This window comes from Ammodytes marinus (assembly GCF_949987685.1).
Source record: "Ammodytes marinus genome assembly, chromosome: 19".
Taxonomy (NCBI): domain Eukaryota; kingdom Metazoa; phylum Chordata; class Actinopteri; order Uranoscopiformes; family Ammodytidae; genus Ammodytes; species Ammodytes marinus.
In genome coordinates, this window is record NC_137223.1 from 5,969,788 (window position 1) to 5,988,920 (window position 19,133).

General features: G+C 42.4%; 1 protein-coding gene across 2 annotated transcripts in view; it reads left to right on the top strand.

Moving 5' to 3' along the window:
- The window catches only part of LOC307265827 (uncharacterized protein), a 44,779-nt gene that overhangs the window by 8,876 nt on the left and 16,770 nt on the right, over positions 1-19,133 (top strand). Inside the window, exons 5-15 of one of the 2 annotated variants that reach the window (XM_080047639.1) lie at positions 1,170-1,283; positions 1,370-1,486; positions 4,885-5,045; positions 10,512-10,658; positions 11,095-11,197; positions 11,897-12,025; positions 13,250-13,432; positions 13,864-14,105; positions 16,569-17,276; positions 17,552-17,797; positions 17,927-18,023. In XM_080047639.1, coding sequence (XP_079903765.1) covers positions 1,170-1,283; positions 1,370-1,486; positions 4,885-5,045; positions 10,512-10,658; positions 11,095-11,197; positions 11,897-12,025; positions 13,250-13,432; positions 13,864-14,105; positions 16,569-17,276; positions 17,552-17,797; positions 17,927-18,023 — 2,247 coding nt within the window. Of the gene's footprint in view, positions 1-1,169; positions 1,284-1,369; positions 1,487-4,884; positions 5,046-10,511; positions 10,659-11,094; positions 11,198-11,896; positions 12,026-13,249; positions 13,433-13,863; positions 14,106-16,568; positions 17,277-17,551; positions 17,798-17,926; positions 18,024-19,133 lie in introns of those variants that run through there. The other variant, XM_080047640.1, reaches the window with a different exon arrangement.

A 19,133-nucleotide genomic window follows, 5' to 3' on the forward strand; every position in this document is an offset into this window, starting at 1 on the left:
ATCATAGTCTGTTTCTTACATCAGAATACTGAGGAAAGTAAAAAAAAAAAAATGAAAAACATGGTTCAGTGACAGTAGGCCTACTTCTCCTCTCTGTCTGTATGTCACTGCTATAGGGAGGAGGAGAGGGGCTGCTACACTAGTCTCAGTCAGCAGCGCTCTATGCATTATTTTATTTTCATTTAACTTTTATTTATCCTCGAGAGACCAATTGAGGGGTGACCCTCATTTTCAATGGTGTCGAGTTATGATTCGTGGCAAACTAAACTGAACGATTAGAAGACAGACAGCTTAATTTGTTTAGCTAGTTAACTGCTGAGTTAGCGTGCTGTGCTTCGCTGGACCGACAGAAAAGATTAAAATATCGCGTGTTCACGCGGAATGCAGGTGGACAGGTGAAGCCTACTCATGGGACAATGTTGGGCTTTATAACTTATGTTTTATTTAACTTACTTGCAGTAACAACCAGCGTCATTCACGTCTATTCTGGTCCGAAAATTATTAGCATATTTAACTGAAACGCTCGTCCGCCGTGAGTGATGCACCGCGGGTACATGCTTGTGTTTGTGTATTTGTGCACCGGCGCTGAGACACACAGACAGACAGCGCAGCGAGGAGCTGCCAGATTCTTCAGAGACGCGAGGGTGGGGGCGGGTGGACCAAACCATTATTTAAGAAGGGGCTAAGGGGGTATTTGAAATTATTGAAATTAGAATATTGTATGACTTGTGGCTTTGTTTTGATTTGGATTCATTCGTATGAATATATAATAGTTCACTGTATGCATAATCATTTTGTCATAGAGGCTACTAGGGGGTTTGTGTGGGCCCTTATAATTGTCATAACTTACCCCCCCTATACGACGGCGCTGACTACATATACCAATCGGGGGCTGTCCACCACAAATGGACGGAAAGTAGGGAGGGTCTGGTCTGACTGGAGACTAGATTGACAACTACATAAACCAATCATGGGCCACCATCCACATACAGATGGAAGTTATGTCTGAGCACACATTAGCCTAGTCACTTTTTGACCAGGCCTCCTCCCCACAGAGATTATAGAAAGGCCAAACTGATCTGCGGGAGAAAAACAAATGTGAAGCAACATACTAAGTTGATCAGTCTCAGTTCATGTTAAATCACAGTTTGGTGCCTTCTCTTTTCCAGCTGCACAAGCGCACAGTCCACAGTGTGTATGTAATCCAGCCCAAGAAGAAGGACATGGTCAAACTGTTGCTGAAACACCTGGTTCCTCCAAAGCCTCACACTGCCTCCTTCAAGGTGAACAACACCACACCTTCTTTTATATGGGGTTGCTTTAGGTCTGACTCCTGTTGCTAACACTGATTAATCTCCTGTTTTTGCAGAAAGTTCTTCTGAAAGAAATCTCTGAGCTCTCCAACCATATCGACCGGAGCCAGCTACCAGCAGAGTTGGGCGGCTACCTCATATACTGTCACCAGAGTTGGGTTGCCTTCATTAAGGTAATGGACATTGTTGATAATTGCAATGACGATATCACTTGTGATAGTTAAATAAATACATAAAGATACTGTGTTTCTGCTTTGGGTTTACTGCCAACAAAGACCCAAGACAATAAGTAGCCCTTGAATATTATTACAAAGCAGATCAGAGAGTTTGGTGGCCTTTACTATATTGGCATCGTTGTCTGTGATGATTCAAAATAGCAGATATTCATGTAAATCCCAGCTGACACTCAATCCAAGAGCTGCTGTATATTTTCACATCCATGCTCTTTACCACCGCAGCCACTATCGTTAACATGGTGGAGGGGGCGGGCATTAGAGGAGTAGGGCTTCATCTCATTGGCCAGATATATTGACTTGCAGAGCGTGAATGCATGGCATATGTGATAGGCTACCAATTGTTGCAGTAACGATATTTAGACCGATAGTCTATATATAATACCGATATCACGGTTTTATTATAATTTTTTTGCATTTCATAAAATACAAAAATGTAATAATGACAAATGAGAGAAAATTGAACTTAAATGAACTATTTTTAAATTAATGTAAAATTAAATAACGTTAAAGCAGCAAGCAGCGATGACCGGGCCCTCGCACTGCCGCGCTGGATGCCGTCCCAGCCGGCCTCGGCCCTCTGAACGACCATGGGAAGACACGCCAAAGAAACGTGCCGCAGTGTTTGGAGAGCACGCCGCTGTAATTCCTGTCACCAGCAGGCGGTGCTGTGACTACGTTTAATATGTGTTAATCTGTGCGTGGATGTCCTCGGGCCTGGGCTCACATCATGCGGGTGAAGTTTGGAGCAGATCGGACTATGCAGAGTGACGTTACAGCGACCTCCTGTTTCGTGGCGAATGACGCCAAGCTACGACAAAGGCGTTTGAGCCAATCGAACGAGCTTCCTGTGTTATCATGGTGGCTGTCTTTAGATCTCCCTGAGCAGCTTTGATGTTGATTTGATCAAGTGTGTAGGACTTGTAGGTAAATAACTAACATGCAATATTTACTTGACCCAGCAGGTGGCGATCTCACTATTTCTGAATATTAGTGTGTGGGTTTCCTCAGGCCTTGAGTTTCATTAAAGAGCACCTATTATGCTTTTTCATCTTTTCTGACCTATGAATGCTGTTATAATGTAATACAGTCATGCTAAATAATACCAAAGTGTCAGATAATGACGTACATGCATTTAGATGTATTCTCTGCTTACTGTCTGGGGTGGCTGTGCACAGCCTCAAAACTAGGATGCCGTTCGCGGCTCCCTAGTGCCTTATATCCTGGTTTGCGTGACGTCTACAACACAGATTTACCATGTATGGTAATGCTGCTCCTCGCTCAGGACCGTCCCTGTCCTGCCCTCCCCTGTCTGCTTTTTGGGCAAATAATGCGCCGCCATTTCGACACCGTTGGTTCAAATCAAACGAGATCCGGGGGATTTAATCTTCCATGTACTAGGACTTTCCCTATCATTTTGCAAATATCATCCTACTAGGAGGTATTCATATTTAAAAATGATTGACTATCTTTCTCTACTATCAACATTTGCGATAATAGCGAGCGAATTATTTTCAATATTTTGTGACGCTTTAGTCAAAATGTACCTGTTGTTGTGAATTCCAAACTGAATACTTAAACTATATGGTATACATTATGTATTAAAGCTGAATGTGCAGAACTTAAAAACATACAAATGACTAAGCACAGACAATAGCCAATGGCAACTGGCGTTCAACAACTACTACATAGAGTACAATGGACCTCTTACAAGTAACCAATATTATGAACAGATTTGTTCCTTATTGGCACTACCAGCCTGTGAACTGGTCACATTCACACATTTCTCATGAGAGAAGTAGTACTTTGGTGGGCATAGTTTAAAATGTTGTTAACCAAGCAGTTTTAATAAGGGTTGTGCAGTTCAGAGGGTTTGCCTAATCTAACCTGGGGAAACTCACTCATACAAGCAAACCTGACAGAACAATATCAATATGACAAGAAGATACAAAATGTTTTTGCATAAGGCCCACCATACATAAAGATCAAAGGGAAATCTGCATCTGTTAATTCGACATTCACCCTTGCAATACTTGACAATAATCATATTCTGAGCACAGGGAGCATATTCATATTAATCAAATGTATGCAGTAAGTGAGCAGCTAACACATCTGAGTGTCCTGTGATCATTCCGAGGGCTTAACACAAAGTAACATTATAACTCAAAAAGGTTAAATTAGTCTAACTTAAATGAACTTGTATGTTCCTGTAAACAGACTAGTGTCTATAACATCAGCTGACACAATGCGCTTCACAGCAACAGCTGACGCTTCTGAAGAAGACTGCAGGAAGTAGTCCAAACATGTCAAGGTACAAACAAATGAATACTAGTCTGTTTACATGAACATACAAGTTAGTTAACAAAGTAACATTGTCCTGCTTGCCTCAGCACACAAATACAAACTTTGTCCTTTTGCTTATGTACGCAAATAAACTAGTACATTAATCTAATGTAAAAGTACACAATGGTGCTATATATAGTTTTACATACAAGAGCCTTAGTATATTTATTCCATGTAAATCTTGCCTCTTTGTCATGGAGAGCGTGCCAGGTTCACTCAGTCAGGAGATAGTCATTTGTTGGATTGATGAGATCCCTTCCCAGCAGCCTGGCTCTGTCTATTGTTGGTTACCTTGGTGAAGCTTGTGCAAATGACTGGCCCCAATCAGCTGACCTTATTAGCAAGTGAAAGGAAGCCCCTCTTCCCATCACATTATATATTCAGTCATGTTCAACTGGGGCATTTGGCCAAAATGATGCTATTCATTAACTATGGCAGCTCTAGAATACAATAGTATTTTTTGTCAAGGGTACATGCACATCGAAATTCAATCTGATTACAAATTGATTTGTTAAGAATTGCATTAGACTATAGAAAAATATATTGAGGCAAGACCTTGCAGGTGAAAAGGGTAACATTTTTAACTTATCCTAATACAACTTGTATTGCCAGTTGATTATTACATTAAAACAATATTTTTTTTATATTACAACTTTTTCTTAAATGTTTGAATAAATATGCAAGTTTTGCAGAGTTAAAATCTACTTCTCTACTTCATTTTAACAACATTAGTGTCCAAAGTTTTTACAGAACAGATTTTGGATACAGGCTTTTCTCATTTTATAAATGAAATTGTTCAGGTCTTGCATTTCTGGGTGTGTTTTTTATGAAGAAAATGTATCATAAATCAGGCAGTTAACAACATGAACAAATCCTTCTGTAATTACCTTCAGAATAGTGTTAAGGGTGATTATGGAAAGTCTAGTTGATGTAAGTGCTAAACTTGAACCATGGTGGTGGTGTTATTGTGATGGTGGTGTTTTTCTTCCTTGCAGGAGATTGATGCGTTTGTCCAGGAGTTCCTGTGTGTGGTGCAGAGGCTGCCTGAGTGTATCTCCACACTGCGTGCTCTGTCCAGGCTGCCCATGCCCTCAGCCTTCACTGAGCTCCAACACTTCTGCTCCAATAACCAAGCCACCTTCCAGCAGCTCAGGAGGTCAGGCTCACTAACTCCTGCTTATAGGCCACCACTGCTTCCTTACATAGCCTGATATCATTTACTGCTTTGTGAAAATCTCGGAATAAAAAAATCAAGGGAGACCAAGCTTATTCAACCTTGTTAGAAGGGATACAGTGTAATTGTTGCCAAATAATCTATTTTGATCATCACCTAGGATTACTAACATAACGTCTTTGTAAAAAGGTAAAAAACTACAAATGACTAATATTTTGCATAGTAAGGTCTGGGACACAAATCCTGCGTCTACTGTAGCCCCTTTTACACAGCCAGTGAAAGCCGGGAATATGCCGGCCTTTCGGCCCTCCGCCCTGCTGTTTAAATGCGACAGTTGCGGAACGAGGGAAGAAAGGTGCGAGAGATTGTTCCGGGAATCTTACTACCCCCCGAGGTAGTAAAATTCGTGAAGGACGTGTGTTTAACATTAATCACGGCGGCCTGATGTCCCGTAAAAATCACCAAATAAAAGGAACGGCGTATAATCCATCTGATCATGAGGTCCGTTGCTCAATCCAAACCCCCACGCTTCATTTTGCAGAGTGTATGAGTCTATTTCTGCCCAGGAGAAGTTGTACAATGGGAAAGCTAGGCTAGGCTAAGTAAGGGATAAAGTATAGCGAACGGGTCACTTGCTAGAAATAAAGACCGACAAGCTGAAGCAGGAGCACGACGCGCAGCGGAGGGCTCTTGTTCAGCTTGACCTAGTAACGGGGGAATAGTCTGCTCGCCCCGCTAGACTGTCTGCTTCAGCTGACTGAAGGCTTCGGCTCAGCTGTTAGCCACAGAGCTACTGTTTTGCTAACACAACTCAAGACGTGAAGAGGTGAAGCGGATTGATTTTGTCAGTTTGGTTAACAGTCCCAGTGATGTTGGACTCAGCGCGTAGCGAGATCAGCTGGCACATCGTGGGGACAGTAAAATACGGCCCTCTTACTGCAAGCTCCAGCACTTCTGCTCTCAATTCACCAGTATAGCCAGTGTTGTTGTTGTAAAGCAGCTGACCGGCGCGGCGCTAAATGTTTACGTCACACCTTACGCTGTTTACAAGCACCTCTTTCATTCCGGAGCGCTGTGTAAAAGGAGCTACTGATGCGCCAGCAGGCCGGCGTTGCTTGGTTCTGTGTAAATAACACAGAAGCAAGCAAAGCCGGCATTTTGGAGTGATGTTGTTCCGTCAATATGCCGCAATCTCTGTGTAAAAGGGGCTTGTGGGTCTGACTTTTTTTCCGGCGACTGTGTTAAAACACAGCGGCCACACAAACGCGCTGCCAACGCACGTTGGAGGAGTCTGCAGTGACGCACCACTTCACCTCAGGAGGCAGAGCCTATTTTTTCGGAGAGACGCGCGTCTCTCTCTCTCTCTCTGCTTTAACTGATTGAGAAAAACTCTGTTGGCAGTCACATTGATTTCATACTAGCAGCTTTCGCTGTAGTTTCACCATTTCCTTGTGTGTCCCTTTTTAAAATAAAACTTCCCACAAGCAACAATGTGGAGTTAAAAACAGGCAATGAGGCACAAACTCGATATTAATCATATGTGGGAATTATCTAAGAAAACTATATGTGGGAATTATCTAAGAAAACTATATGTAGAAAGACAGCATTGTTGGTGTGATTAGCAGCAGCAGCAGAGACATTGCATGTGTGGCCGAAAACAGCGAGAGAGACGGAGCACTAACAGACCACTCCAGAGGTAGACGCAGGATGTGTGTGCCGGGCCTAACTTTTCTAAGGGCAGTTGATGACGCCGGGGCATACAGGCTTTTAAATGCAGCGAACCCTTTCAGCCGTGAGCTCCGCTCGGCCCCGCCCTCATCTGATAGTTAACTTTCAGCTGGTTCAGAGAGTAGGAGGCTGTGTATTTTGAAAAACTTTGGAGGACGGTAATTCAGCCTTTGGTCGAGAGGAAAGGTAAAACTAATTGTGTTTTCTGAAAATACTTCAGACTCACAAGACTAAAATAATGTGCAAGATATGTCACACGGGGACACTCGAGTCACATGACATACAGTACGCGAACAAAAAAACACAGGAGTTTAAAGCTCCTTGACTCCTTGACATAAATAAATGATGCCCTCACATCCCTGTTAGCAAAATACGTGCCCTATCAACACCATTTGCAACGGGTTATTTTTAATTTGACATATTTGTTTTATTAAATTATTAAAAACTAGTGCAGTGCCCGTAGGAAGCAGGTAAACAAAGAAAGATATTAGACAGTACATTTGGCTGCCATCATTGATGGCTAATTTTACACTGTTGAAGGTTATTATCAGTAACTTACTTTGTAGAATTTGGCTATAGAGTAGGGCAACATTCATTAGTGTATTGTGTAAAGATAACCACAAACTAATTCCATGTGTTTTGTTAAGTGAAATGAAACACAAAAAGTGTTAATTAAGTGTTGAAGCCTAAAGAAGAATCAAGCTGTACAGGTGTTACCTATACAATCTGATATTATGGTACCCTGCAAACTGCCATCCATACTGCACAATGCACTCAAACTTACAATCAGTTGCCTATATAGTAAATGGCTGCACTGTGTATAAAAGGAGGCTATGCTGCACGCCATGACAACATTGTCAACCCCTACTTACTTACTTGTGTGCGCGCGCGGGCGTCCACATCCGAGACCGTGCTGTCAATGAACGTTAACGTGTCAGTAGCAGGCAGCTGTGTGTGGGTGGGGGGTGGGGGGAGACTTGTGTGCGCGCTCGGGCTTCTACAAACTTCACAATGAAGGATGAAGGATGCACACCTTCGTGCTGTGCGCAAGCAATACCCGGAAGCTCATGCCGATCTGACTAAAACTCTGAGAGATATGCGAGACACAGACAGACGTTTCTTGCTTTATAGATAGAAGAAGATAGATAGATGGATGCTTTATAGATAGAAGATAGATAGATATGTTTCACTTATTTAGCCTATTTCTATTTTCCTTGTTTTCAGTTCAATTAGGCCTTTGTTTGAAGTCCAAAGTCATGGTGTAAATAGAAACAACCTTGTTAAAAGTTAAATAAATGCATGATGTTCTTAAATCAATGATTAACTGTCTTTAATAATCGTGATTACACAATGTCAATCAAAATAATCATGATTATGATTTTTTCATAATCGAGCAGCCCTACTTCTTGCAATTTCCATGGTTTAGATCAATTAGAAACAGTCATTATTAGTATTTTGACTTCTTATCTACAGATTCTTTATTGTGATGTTATCAGTCAGTAAGCTCCATGGTAACACAGTGATTGACAGGCTAACCTAAATGCTCTGTAGCTGGACATAAACTGCCCTCTCCCAACCCCACACCCCTCTTAAAATATAACGTTTTGCCTTTACTGTTGCACATAGTCGCAAACCCAAAAAAAGTTGGTCCGCGTACTGTCCCCCCAAAGGCCCATTCAGAGCCAGGAAAAACGCTGCGGATATGTTGAGTAAACCAAAGTTTTACTTTTAGAATTGTACAGTATGTGTCCGCAGCAATTCGAAACTGCTGGATGCTAACTTGCATATGTTGGGCAATTCGCATAATAAGCATAATCGCCTAAATAGACAATATTTCAGCAACTGCTTGGCCGATTTGGACAGTGTTGAAGTGCCTTTGGGGGTTATTAACTAATTAAGTACAGACTCTCAATGTATTGAGGGCCTGTAATTATTGCTATCCCCCATACTTATTAAGTACGGGTCTTCAAGTATTGAGGGGCCGTAACTTATTGTTATCCACCATACTTCTTCTTACTTCTTATTTCTTCCGCCACATTTTCTACCTCTATCTCCTCCCACACCGTTGCACGTAGAAACGCAAAAATTTCACAGAACGTCCGTCTCCATTCTACGGGGTGTGCTATTATTCATTTTTTTGATTTTCCACAAGGTGGCGCTGTAATTAAGCCCCAACTGAAGAAACTTTGAGAGGCCAGGCCCCTCACACCGTAAGTCCGATTGACTTGAAATTTCTCACACAGGTGTACTTTATTGTGCTCTACAAAAAAGCCTCTGGGACCATATAAATCCGCCCGGGAATATTTTCCGCTAATTAGCATAAACTGAAAAACAACTTCCTCAAATTACACTGTATTGACACTAAATGTCTCACGAAACCTCGGTGGACTATGACACATGTCACCGAAAAATATTAGTATGATAGCTTGGAAAAACATGGCCGCCATTGACCAAAACGTTTACGCAGGGGCGGGGCTTTTCAGTAAATTGGCCATAACTCATTGACCATAGGTCCTATCATCATAAAAAGTGCTGGATATGTGCAGAAGACATGTGGTAGCATGTCCCTCTAAACTTGTTGAGATTAACCCATAGGGGGCGCCACAAATGAGAACCATAATTAAAAAATGCAATGTTTGACAGGCCACGCCCCTCGCCCCCTGACTCTGATTGACTTGAAATTTCTTACACACATACAGCTCATAGTGCTCTACAATAAAGCCTCTTGGACCATAGGGTTTGTCTTTTCATCCCAAATTTGCAAAATCTGAAAACACATGACATTTCCTTTATGGATTTCCAACCCATCATCACCAAATTGTCTACACAGCCTTAGGGGACCAACATACACGTGTGAATAGTTTTAGCGAGATGGCCGCCGTTCACTAAAACGTATTGGCAAGAGCGGCCTTTTTTCCGCAGATTTGCCACGGCTGCAACCTTCAATTGGCCACAACTTGGGACTCGAGTTTGGAAAGCGCGCAGCGGCGGTTGTAGAAGCGTTTGATCCGGGCCAACGGGTGGGGCGCCACCGCAGGATTTTCTAGTTAATTAATTATACTGCAAATCTCCAGATGTAATGTTTGGGTTGGCTTTTACCTGATAATCACTTTTCTTTTGACGCTTGTAGATACTTTTGAAGGAAGTCCACTTCTAGGCAGATGTTCAGTCACTCTTAAAGTTCTCCATTTGTAGATGATTTGCCTCATGGGTGGCCGATGGAGCTCAAACTTTTTTATTTATTTATTGATAGCTGTCCCCAGACAAATGTGCAGCATCACAACTCTATTCCTGAGATCCTGAGATTTTCTTTCCTCTTTGCATGTCTGACCTGTATGGGTTCACTTTGATGGGCCTAAACTGACCTGGTTTGATCTGTTTTATCTAGTGCCGCCCAATTTCTTCCCTAAAGGTCTCTCATTACATTGGTCCATTTCATCACTCAATTTGGCCAACCTGATTGTGTTTACCTGCTCGATTTAAGCACATACAAAAGTTGGCAAATAATTTTTTTTTTTTTTTTTTAACAATTGATTTCCGGAAAAGAAAAATGTGCAATTGAAAAACATTGAGAAAAAGGGGTTCACATACTTTCAAACAGCACTGTAGCTTTAGAAAGGGCTTTTACTCTTATACGACTGTCTGCTGGACTATATTGATGTGTAATATTTTCTTAAACCCACTAGCCCTTCTTGAAACTAAACATGTGGTGTTATTTAGAGAGCTGGGTCTGGATGAGCTGCTGAGGCACTGTGAGTGTGTGCTGGAGAAGCTGCGTTCCCCTGAGACAGAGCCCTGCTACCTGGATATGGCCGGCACAGCCCTCTACACCCGCACCTCCCACGACATGATGCACAACCACAGCAGGTACTGCAGCCTCCCAGGGTGGAGGGGGGCGGGGGCTACATTACAGAAAACACAGCTGTTCTCAAAGGGCTTTGTCTGAATCCTCTGAGAACACTTCTACACATACCATACTACAAGGTTGCAATGGGGGTGTGTTGAACAACAGCTAATGCACAGTGACAGCATCATACTAGTAAGGTTGTTGTAGGCTGAACATGTTTTGTTACTTTTAGTTTTTTACTAGTTTGATTTTCACTTACTCTTATCTTTTGAACAAGTTAACTCTGGGATGCATCTTTGCAATTAATAAAGGCCAGTCCGAGTAAACTTGAGTCCCCTCATTTTGGTATTTGAAAGTATTTGGGATAAAGCAACCATTTTATGGCTCACAATATGTTAATAATAAATTGACGATACCAGCTATTAAAGGTCTCTTTTGTTTCTTGTTTTCTCACAGGATAACCTCTGCTGTGGAGAAAGTGGAGCTGCTGTGGCAGCAGGCCTTTTCTACGGCCCATCTCCAGCTGCAGGTGCTTCAGCTGAGAGAGGATGCACTGCAGGTTAGTCACAATGAGGTGGGGGGGTTTGTTCATATAGGGGCTTGTGGGAAATCTACAAATCAGCCTAAATAACAGGATGAAGACCACATGCCATTATGCTAAAAGTACTATTTTCTTCTTCAGTTTCCATGTGTTTGTCATTATTACATTTTGAGTTGCAGTCTTGACTAGCAATACTCACAATTGGTTATTTATTAATGAGCCCCTAACAAAATGTGTTTATCTTAATGTTATGTCAGTCACCAGAATTAGATTTCCCCACATGGCTCCACTGAATCGGTAACCTGTCACACTTTGTTTAAAGCTATCTTGAACACAACTAAAAGGGAGCAGTGTGAGATATGGCTGGTCTCACCAGGCTAGATTGACGACTACATGAAGCAGTCACAAACTGCCTTGAACTATAAGGGACTGATGTTAGGTTAGAACGTGGGTCCTGGTTGACCCTGTCAGGTTTTGACCGGTTCCTCCCCGTGGAGATTGGTGAAAGTGAGAGAGAAACAAATTAGAAGCCAGCAGGTTTGGGCTGGTCTTGCCAGGCTATTCTCATTGTTAGTGTGATTAATTATTGTGCTTTTCATTGGATTTTCAAGGATTTTAACACTTCAGTTCTTCCCTTTTTTAAATAATGGTGATGACTACCATGATGAGTAGCTGTGGTTAACATGTCAACAAAGTGAATGTGTTCCTTGTGCTTAGATCACAGAGCAGATCAAAACTCTGTTTCAAGAGAAACTGGAGCCTTACCAAATGGAGATCGCCAAGGATGATGCCAAGGCAGTGATGCTGGAGTCAGAGTTTGAGGCGTCCATATACACTCCTGCAATGGTAATGATTTAGTTGATGTGTTTTTGTTTCTTTAATTTAACACACATTTCAGTTGAACCTAATATTAGTTACATGTCAGCTCCATACTTGCTTCCTATCAGCAGTAGTTATCAGTGGTTAAACATGAATTCCCTTTACCCTCGTTTCCACCCAGTGGTGTGGTTGACCACGCATTTATTTATGTTTCCACTGTCAAAAGTTTGGAAGGGTACCAAAATAAGCGAGCCCTTTCGCTGGGGTACCAAACCGTCCCAAAAGGGTCCCAAAAGGGTGGAGCTACACACTGCAGTCTGTTGATTGGTCGACAGAATCATCATTTCCCTGTGAGAGATAAACAGCTGCGTGGAGTCACATCTAGAAGAGTGAAGACTCTTATTGTCAACGAAACTTTGTTTCATTATATATATTATAACATTTTGATGAAGGTAACACATTACATACTGTCTTGCTATGAACTTTGTCCTACTAAACTTATGGCTCTACTACAATGTAAGAGATGTATGTGTCTTCAATGGTTAAAAGTTCAGCTTTGGGAGAACTCCCTGAATCTACCGGTGCTTTTAATTGCACTGTATGAGTTATTACATCCTGGAGAGAGGAGTATACACTCCTCCACATTCTTTCCTGGACATTGTATGAAATTGTAACATCTGCTGATGGTTAACATTGGACACACACACCTAGTGTGTTTTCGCACACACCATCTTCACTGCATATAATCCCTGTACACTGTTCAGTTCTTTGTCTCAATCATCTGTGCCACACTTGTGACGTATGTTGAATTGGACCCTTGTAGCTGTTTGCAAGTAAAAACTTCACCTGCTTTGAAGATGCTTGACTCAGATATCTTTATTAAAAACACTTGGGTTTTTTGATAAAATAATTCCTTTAACAATTATGTTCAGAGAAAAATGTTGGTGTGCAGCTCTTTGTTATTGTGTGGTGTTTTTCCTCTTCATTGAGTTAATCAGCGGACTACACTGTGTCCTCTGCTATGATGTCACCAAAGTTATGTAACCGCTCAGACCCATAGACTGTATTTACTCTGACCGTTCGGCATAAACCCCAACTACCAAGTAGGGGTGCTATTGGCAGTGGAAACGCAATCCAGATCAAGGGTTACCGTGCCCAGCCGAACCGAACTTCGTTGCTCAGTGGAAACGGGGCAAAGCTTGAGTTGTATCTTCAACTAACTGCTGGTCCTCCTGCCCTGTCCCTCACCAGGCCCTGGTTCGCAGTGCTGAAGATGTGATCCACACGTCAGCGGAGATGCTTCCCTATGACGCTCACACCGGGGAACACTGGGCACTGGATCTAGAGAGGTTGAAAGACAAACTCCATTCAGCTGTTCACTTCATTCTCCAAACCCTAGGAGCAGTGTCCAACTACCACCATTTCTACAACAAGGCAAGTTCTCAGAATACCAGGATATTTGGGTCATGCTCGGTGTCTGAGGTGAAAAGATTGGTTTATTATAGAAAATGAATGGACAGTTTCTTAAATTTATTGATCACTTGTTTTAAATCTGTGAAGGGACACTGAACAAAATAAATGAATAAAATGTTCCTAATAGGAGAACATTGATCGTGTCTATATACAGTATAAGTATTTTCTTCTGGCATCAGGGCTGACAGTCAAAGAGTTATATTGGTTGGTATAAGAGATTGAATTAATATGTATCCCCTCCTTTAAATATAAGCTAATACAAAGTCAAATTCCCATTCTAGGCCAATAAAGCAGATTCTGATCCTTCCACTATACTGTAAACTATTTATTTCCAAGAATGTAGAAAGTGTGTGTGACCCCAGTACAGTACTTGTTTACTGTTTCACTTTCAGGCCAGTGGCTGGTACACTCTGGCCCTCTTTGAGAACTTCCTCCAGGAGCTTCTGTCTGGTCTGAATGCAGAGTCCACACAGAGGAGGAGCGGAGGGGCCGCCCCTGCATGGAAGCACAAGATCTCCACTTTCCTGAAGAAGAACCCCCCTCCAGATACAGAGGAGCTGGTTCATCTGGTCAATCTGTCCAGTGCTATCCCAGTGGAAGAGGTCCAGCAGGCGGGCACACAGATGGCTCAACGGTGAGTGATGGTGGAGCATCATGGCACAAAGAGGTTATGAATTGACCTAATGCTGTATTTGTATTTGTCCTCCACGGAGTCCGCCATGTTGCACTGCCATGTCTCTACCTTACAGAACGGACAAACTTAAAGGGATAGTTCAGGGTGTACAGCGGCAAACTAAAGCTGTGGAAAAAAATCTCAGTTTAGTGTAAAATGGAACGGTAATTTAGGTTTTTAGTCAGCATTTATTATGTGGAGAACATGTTTTTCCTTCTGGCCCCCACTGCAACAGTACAACGCTGACTTCTGCTACAGCAGCATCTCCCCCAAACTCCTTAAAGTGACTGTGCTGACTACCAGCTCCGTAAGGTAACACACTTACTATGCATAAGTAACTCATACAACCCCACTTCAAAAATACTGAACTATCCCTTTAATGGCCTTACAAATTTGTATATACAGTATCTCACAAAAGTGAGTACACCCCTCACATTTCTTCACATTTTTCTTTATATCTTTCCATGGGACAACACTGAATAAATGACACTTTAATACAATGTAAAGTAGTCAGTGCACAGCTTGTATAACAGTGTAAATGTACTGTCCCCTCAAAATAACTCGACACACAGCCATTAATGTCTAAACTGCTGGCAACAAAAGTGAGTACACCCCTTAGAACATTTTTACAAATTGGGCCCAAAGTGTAAATATTTTGTGTGGCCACCATTATTTTCCAACACTGCCTTAACCCTCTTGGGCATGTAGTTCACTAGAGCTTCACAGGTTGCAACTGGAACCCTCTTCCACCCATGTATGACAGCATCACAGAGCTGGTGGATATTAAAGACCTTGCGCTCCTCCACCTTCCGTTTGAGGATGCCCCAAAGATGCTCAATAGGGTTTAAGACTGGAGACATGCTTGGCCAGGCCATAACCTTTACCCTCAGCTTTTTTAGCAAGCCACTGGTCGTCTTGGAGGTGTGTTTGGGGTCGTTATCATGTTGCAATACCACCCTGCGGCCCAGTTTACGAAGGTTGAGTGCACATGGTCAGCGTCGTACACAGAGGTTGGCTTTGGAAAATAGACGTATGAGTGCTGCCAGCATTGCTGAAGGGCTTGAAGGGGTGGGGGGTCAACCTGTCAGTGCTCAGACCATACGCCGCACTCTGCATCATACTGGTCTGCATGGCTGTCATCCCAGAAGGAAGCCTATTCTGAAGATGATGCACAAGAAACCCCACAAAAAGTTTGCTGAAGACAAACAGACTACGGACATGGATTACTGCAACCATGTCCTGTGGTCTGATGAGACCAAAATACATTTATTTGGTTCAGATGGTGTTAAGAGTGTGGAGCGGCAACCAGGTGAGGAGTACAAAGACAAGTGTGTCTTGCCTAGAGTCAAGCATGGTGGTTGGAGTGTCATGGTCTGGGGCTGCATGAGTGCTGCCAGCACTGGGGATCTACAGTTCATTGAATTCTAACATGTACTGTGACATACTGAAGCAGAGCATGATCCCCTCCCTTCATAAACTGGGCTGCAGGGCAGTACTGCAACATGATAACGACCCCAAACACCCCTCCGAACGACCACTGGCTTGCTAAAGAAGCTGAGGGTAAAGGTTATGGACTGGCCAAGCATGTCTCCAGTCTTAAACCCTATTGAGCATCTTTGGGGCATCCTAAAACGGGAGATGGAGGAGCGCAAGGACTCTAATATCCACCAGCTCCTTGATGTCGTCATGAATGGGTAGAAGAGGGTTCCAGTTGCAACCTGTGAAGCTCTAGTGAACTACATGCCCAAGAGGGTTAAGGCAGTGCTAGAAAATAATGATGGCAAAACAAAATATTGACACTTTGGGCCCAATTTGGACATTTTTTCTTAGGTGTGTACTCACTTTTGTTGCCAGCAGTTTAGACATTAATGGCTGTGTGTCGAGTTATTTTGAGGGGACAGTAAATTTACACTGTTATACAAGCTGTACACTGACTACTTGACATTGTATCAAAGTGTCATTTATTCAGTGTTGTCGCATGGAAAGATATAATGAAATATTTGAAGAAATGTTAGGGGTGTACTCACTTTTGTGAGATACTGTATAGTGTCTCCTGGGGAAATGCACCTGTGAGAAGACGAAGTATTACTATAAAAAATAAATGACTAAATACATCTTCTCCTCATCACTTGATATTTTCAAAAGACTTGAGGCAGTGGTGGATGATGCCATCTTTAGTAGCTAGCTTCTTGTCTTGTGCTTAATACTCTGATATTACACATTGTACTTTTTATTTTATTTGATTAAAATCTCCAGACAGTGTACTAAATCATAATATTTAAGGATATTGTGAGACAAAAAAAAACCCATGCCTACAATTTAATATGCATCAACCACTCATCTGTCATCATTGTTCTAACATTGGTAGACACAGAATCCTGCGGTTACTGATGCACTAATCTTTTTCCTTTTCTAATCCATCAGGTGTATGACCTTGAGGAAACTCCTGGTTTCTTCTGGCCCTGTGGCTGTGGCTGAGCTGCAGCTGGCCTTACAGTGGCAATACCAGTTTTTCCGGAGCAGCAATGGAAACGCTTCCCCCGCTGGCAGTGCTACCAACACAAAAGCTGAGGATGTTCCAGAACATTCCTCTAAACATAAAAGTAGGAAGCAGGACGCAGCCCATCCTCGCCCAACATCTACCACTGCTGCTTGTGGCATGCTGTCAGCTGAGGGGAAACCCATCTCCCTAAGCTCATTTGACTCTGGCTTTGATGGAGCAGGTACCAGTCCGCTAGAGGCCTGGGCAGGTAGGGACAAAGTGGATGGACTGTCTAGATTAGCTGAGAATAAAGACTCCATGGGCCCTGACTTGAGCCAGCCCCAGACACACAAAGACAATATCTCCACTCTTTTTGATTGTGAAGATCACAGAGAAGAGTTTGGCTTTTTGGGGGGCTCGTCCAGGGCTAGCGTCCACACGCTCCCCAAACCAACAGCCCAGCCCATCGGCTTTGATGTTCAAGTGAAGCGCTCGGCAGCACTGCCCACTAATCCATGGCTCAGCTTGCCCGTGGACGATTTGGAAAACTCCTACAAGGTTACCGTTACCCAGAACCCAACGCTGCAAAAGAGAGACCCACAATTCCACGATCCCTTAGACCCCTACGCTAATGCTGAGCAGTTCGACAGGTAATACAAATAATGATAATAACTATTTGTTTAGCACCTTCTAAGAAAAACAATAGTTAACTTAGTGCCTTGACAGAGGAAACACATGCGCGCTTAGTAAACAACATTTTGATGGTGAAAAAAGGGAAGCTATAAAGGAGAAATGCAATAAAAAATTAAAATAAATTAAAATGTGCTAGGGTAAAAAGATAGCATCACATACAAGAAAGTCTAGAAAAATTTGTTTTTAAGAAGAAGGCACTGATATCTCAAGCCTTATCTCTGTGGTCCCCCAGGTGTGGAGATGAGCCCAGGCAGACGTCGGTGTTGAGCAGTCCACAGGCCAGAGAGCTGCAGACCAGGGACTGGCTCCTACATTCACACTGCACTCTGGAGGATTCTGAACTGAGTCCCACTGACAACATGCTGTCCAGCACATTGACAGATGGAAGAGACAAGTCTGTCTGCGCCACAGAGGACGACCCCACTCTGCTCTGGGATTCTTATGACCTCCGAGACCACAATCAGGATCCTGTCCATAGGTAATATCTTTCAGAATATAACTTCAGTTTGTAGCCTCCAAACACACATTTAGAATTCCAGAATTCACAAGTAGGATGGTTTTGCTGAAAGAAATGAACAAATTGCACTCTTAATACTCTTAATTTCAGCCTGATTGATATCTCAATGGAGGACTGGGATTTGAAGGAGCAGGAGGGGTTGAGGGAGGTGGAGAAGGTCCTGGAAAGGGCTGATGAAATACTGGAGGTAAGAAAGGCACCATTTGAGTAAAGTCATGTAGGGCTTCAACTGCTGATAATTTTTATTGTCAAATACAATTTTACGGGTGCGCTCATGGTGTAGTGGTTAGAGCGTCCCCCTACAGGCAGGGCTGTACAGTGCGACAGTTTTGATCGTATTTGCTACTGAAATTGATCCCGTGCAATGATGAATACAAGTCCATTCGCACTAGTGCTAGTTGATAATGAGGAGAGGCTGTCTTTGAAACACAGAGGAGAGATGCACAACACTGCTTAGAGGGCTCTACATTAACACTCCAAATGGGGGTAAATGTAGTCTTAGGCAAGTAAGTTATTGAGTCCACCCTTCACTTTGGCTGGTGAAAGATACGTGTCCTCGGGATCTGTGCTCGTGCAGCGATTCTACCGTATAAAAACTTCACCAACGGTAATAACCGGAAGGAGATTACCGCAGTTAAGTTAGCGCGTGTGCAAACAGAACATTTCCTGTGCGCCTTCACGTTAAAAGCCTGTTACTAGCCAAACGTGAGTTGAATTTTATTTTGAAGCCGGTAAGAACAGGAAGTTAGCGCTTCACAACCCTGCAGTGCTCTAGCTAGAAAGGCAACTCATTCAGCTGCAGAGAAAAGTTAACAGTAGTCTAAAAACAAAGTTTGAAATAAGCCACTGAAGAACAACTTCCAACACATTCACAACAACCTATTTAATTGATCCTAAATTGTACCAATATGTATACTTAGTTATTTAATAGGCTATGTTTAATGTTTTAAAGTTTGGTTTTAATTAACAGAAGGACATTTTCTAAAAATGTTTATTATTATTAATACAATAATTATATGTATATACAAAACATATATAGATATAGATATTATTTTTATGGGGAAAAATTATTCTGACTCAGCAAAAAATTGCAATTGGCAGGTTAGATTATTTTGTCTAAATTGCAATCAGTGCACCCCTATTCATTCTTCTACAATTATTACTGCACACACTAGGATATAATATTAATTGAGAATCTCAAAGGAGACCAAGATGACAGGCTCAAAGGTAATTACAGTGAAATGCAAGGGTTAATGCAAATTTCGATCATACTTTGTGTGCTACCAAATTAATTTGT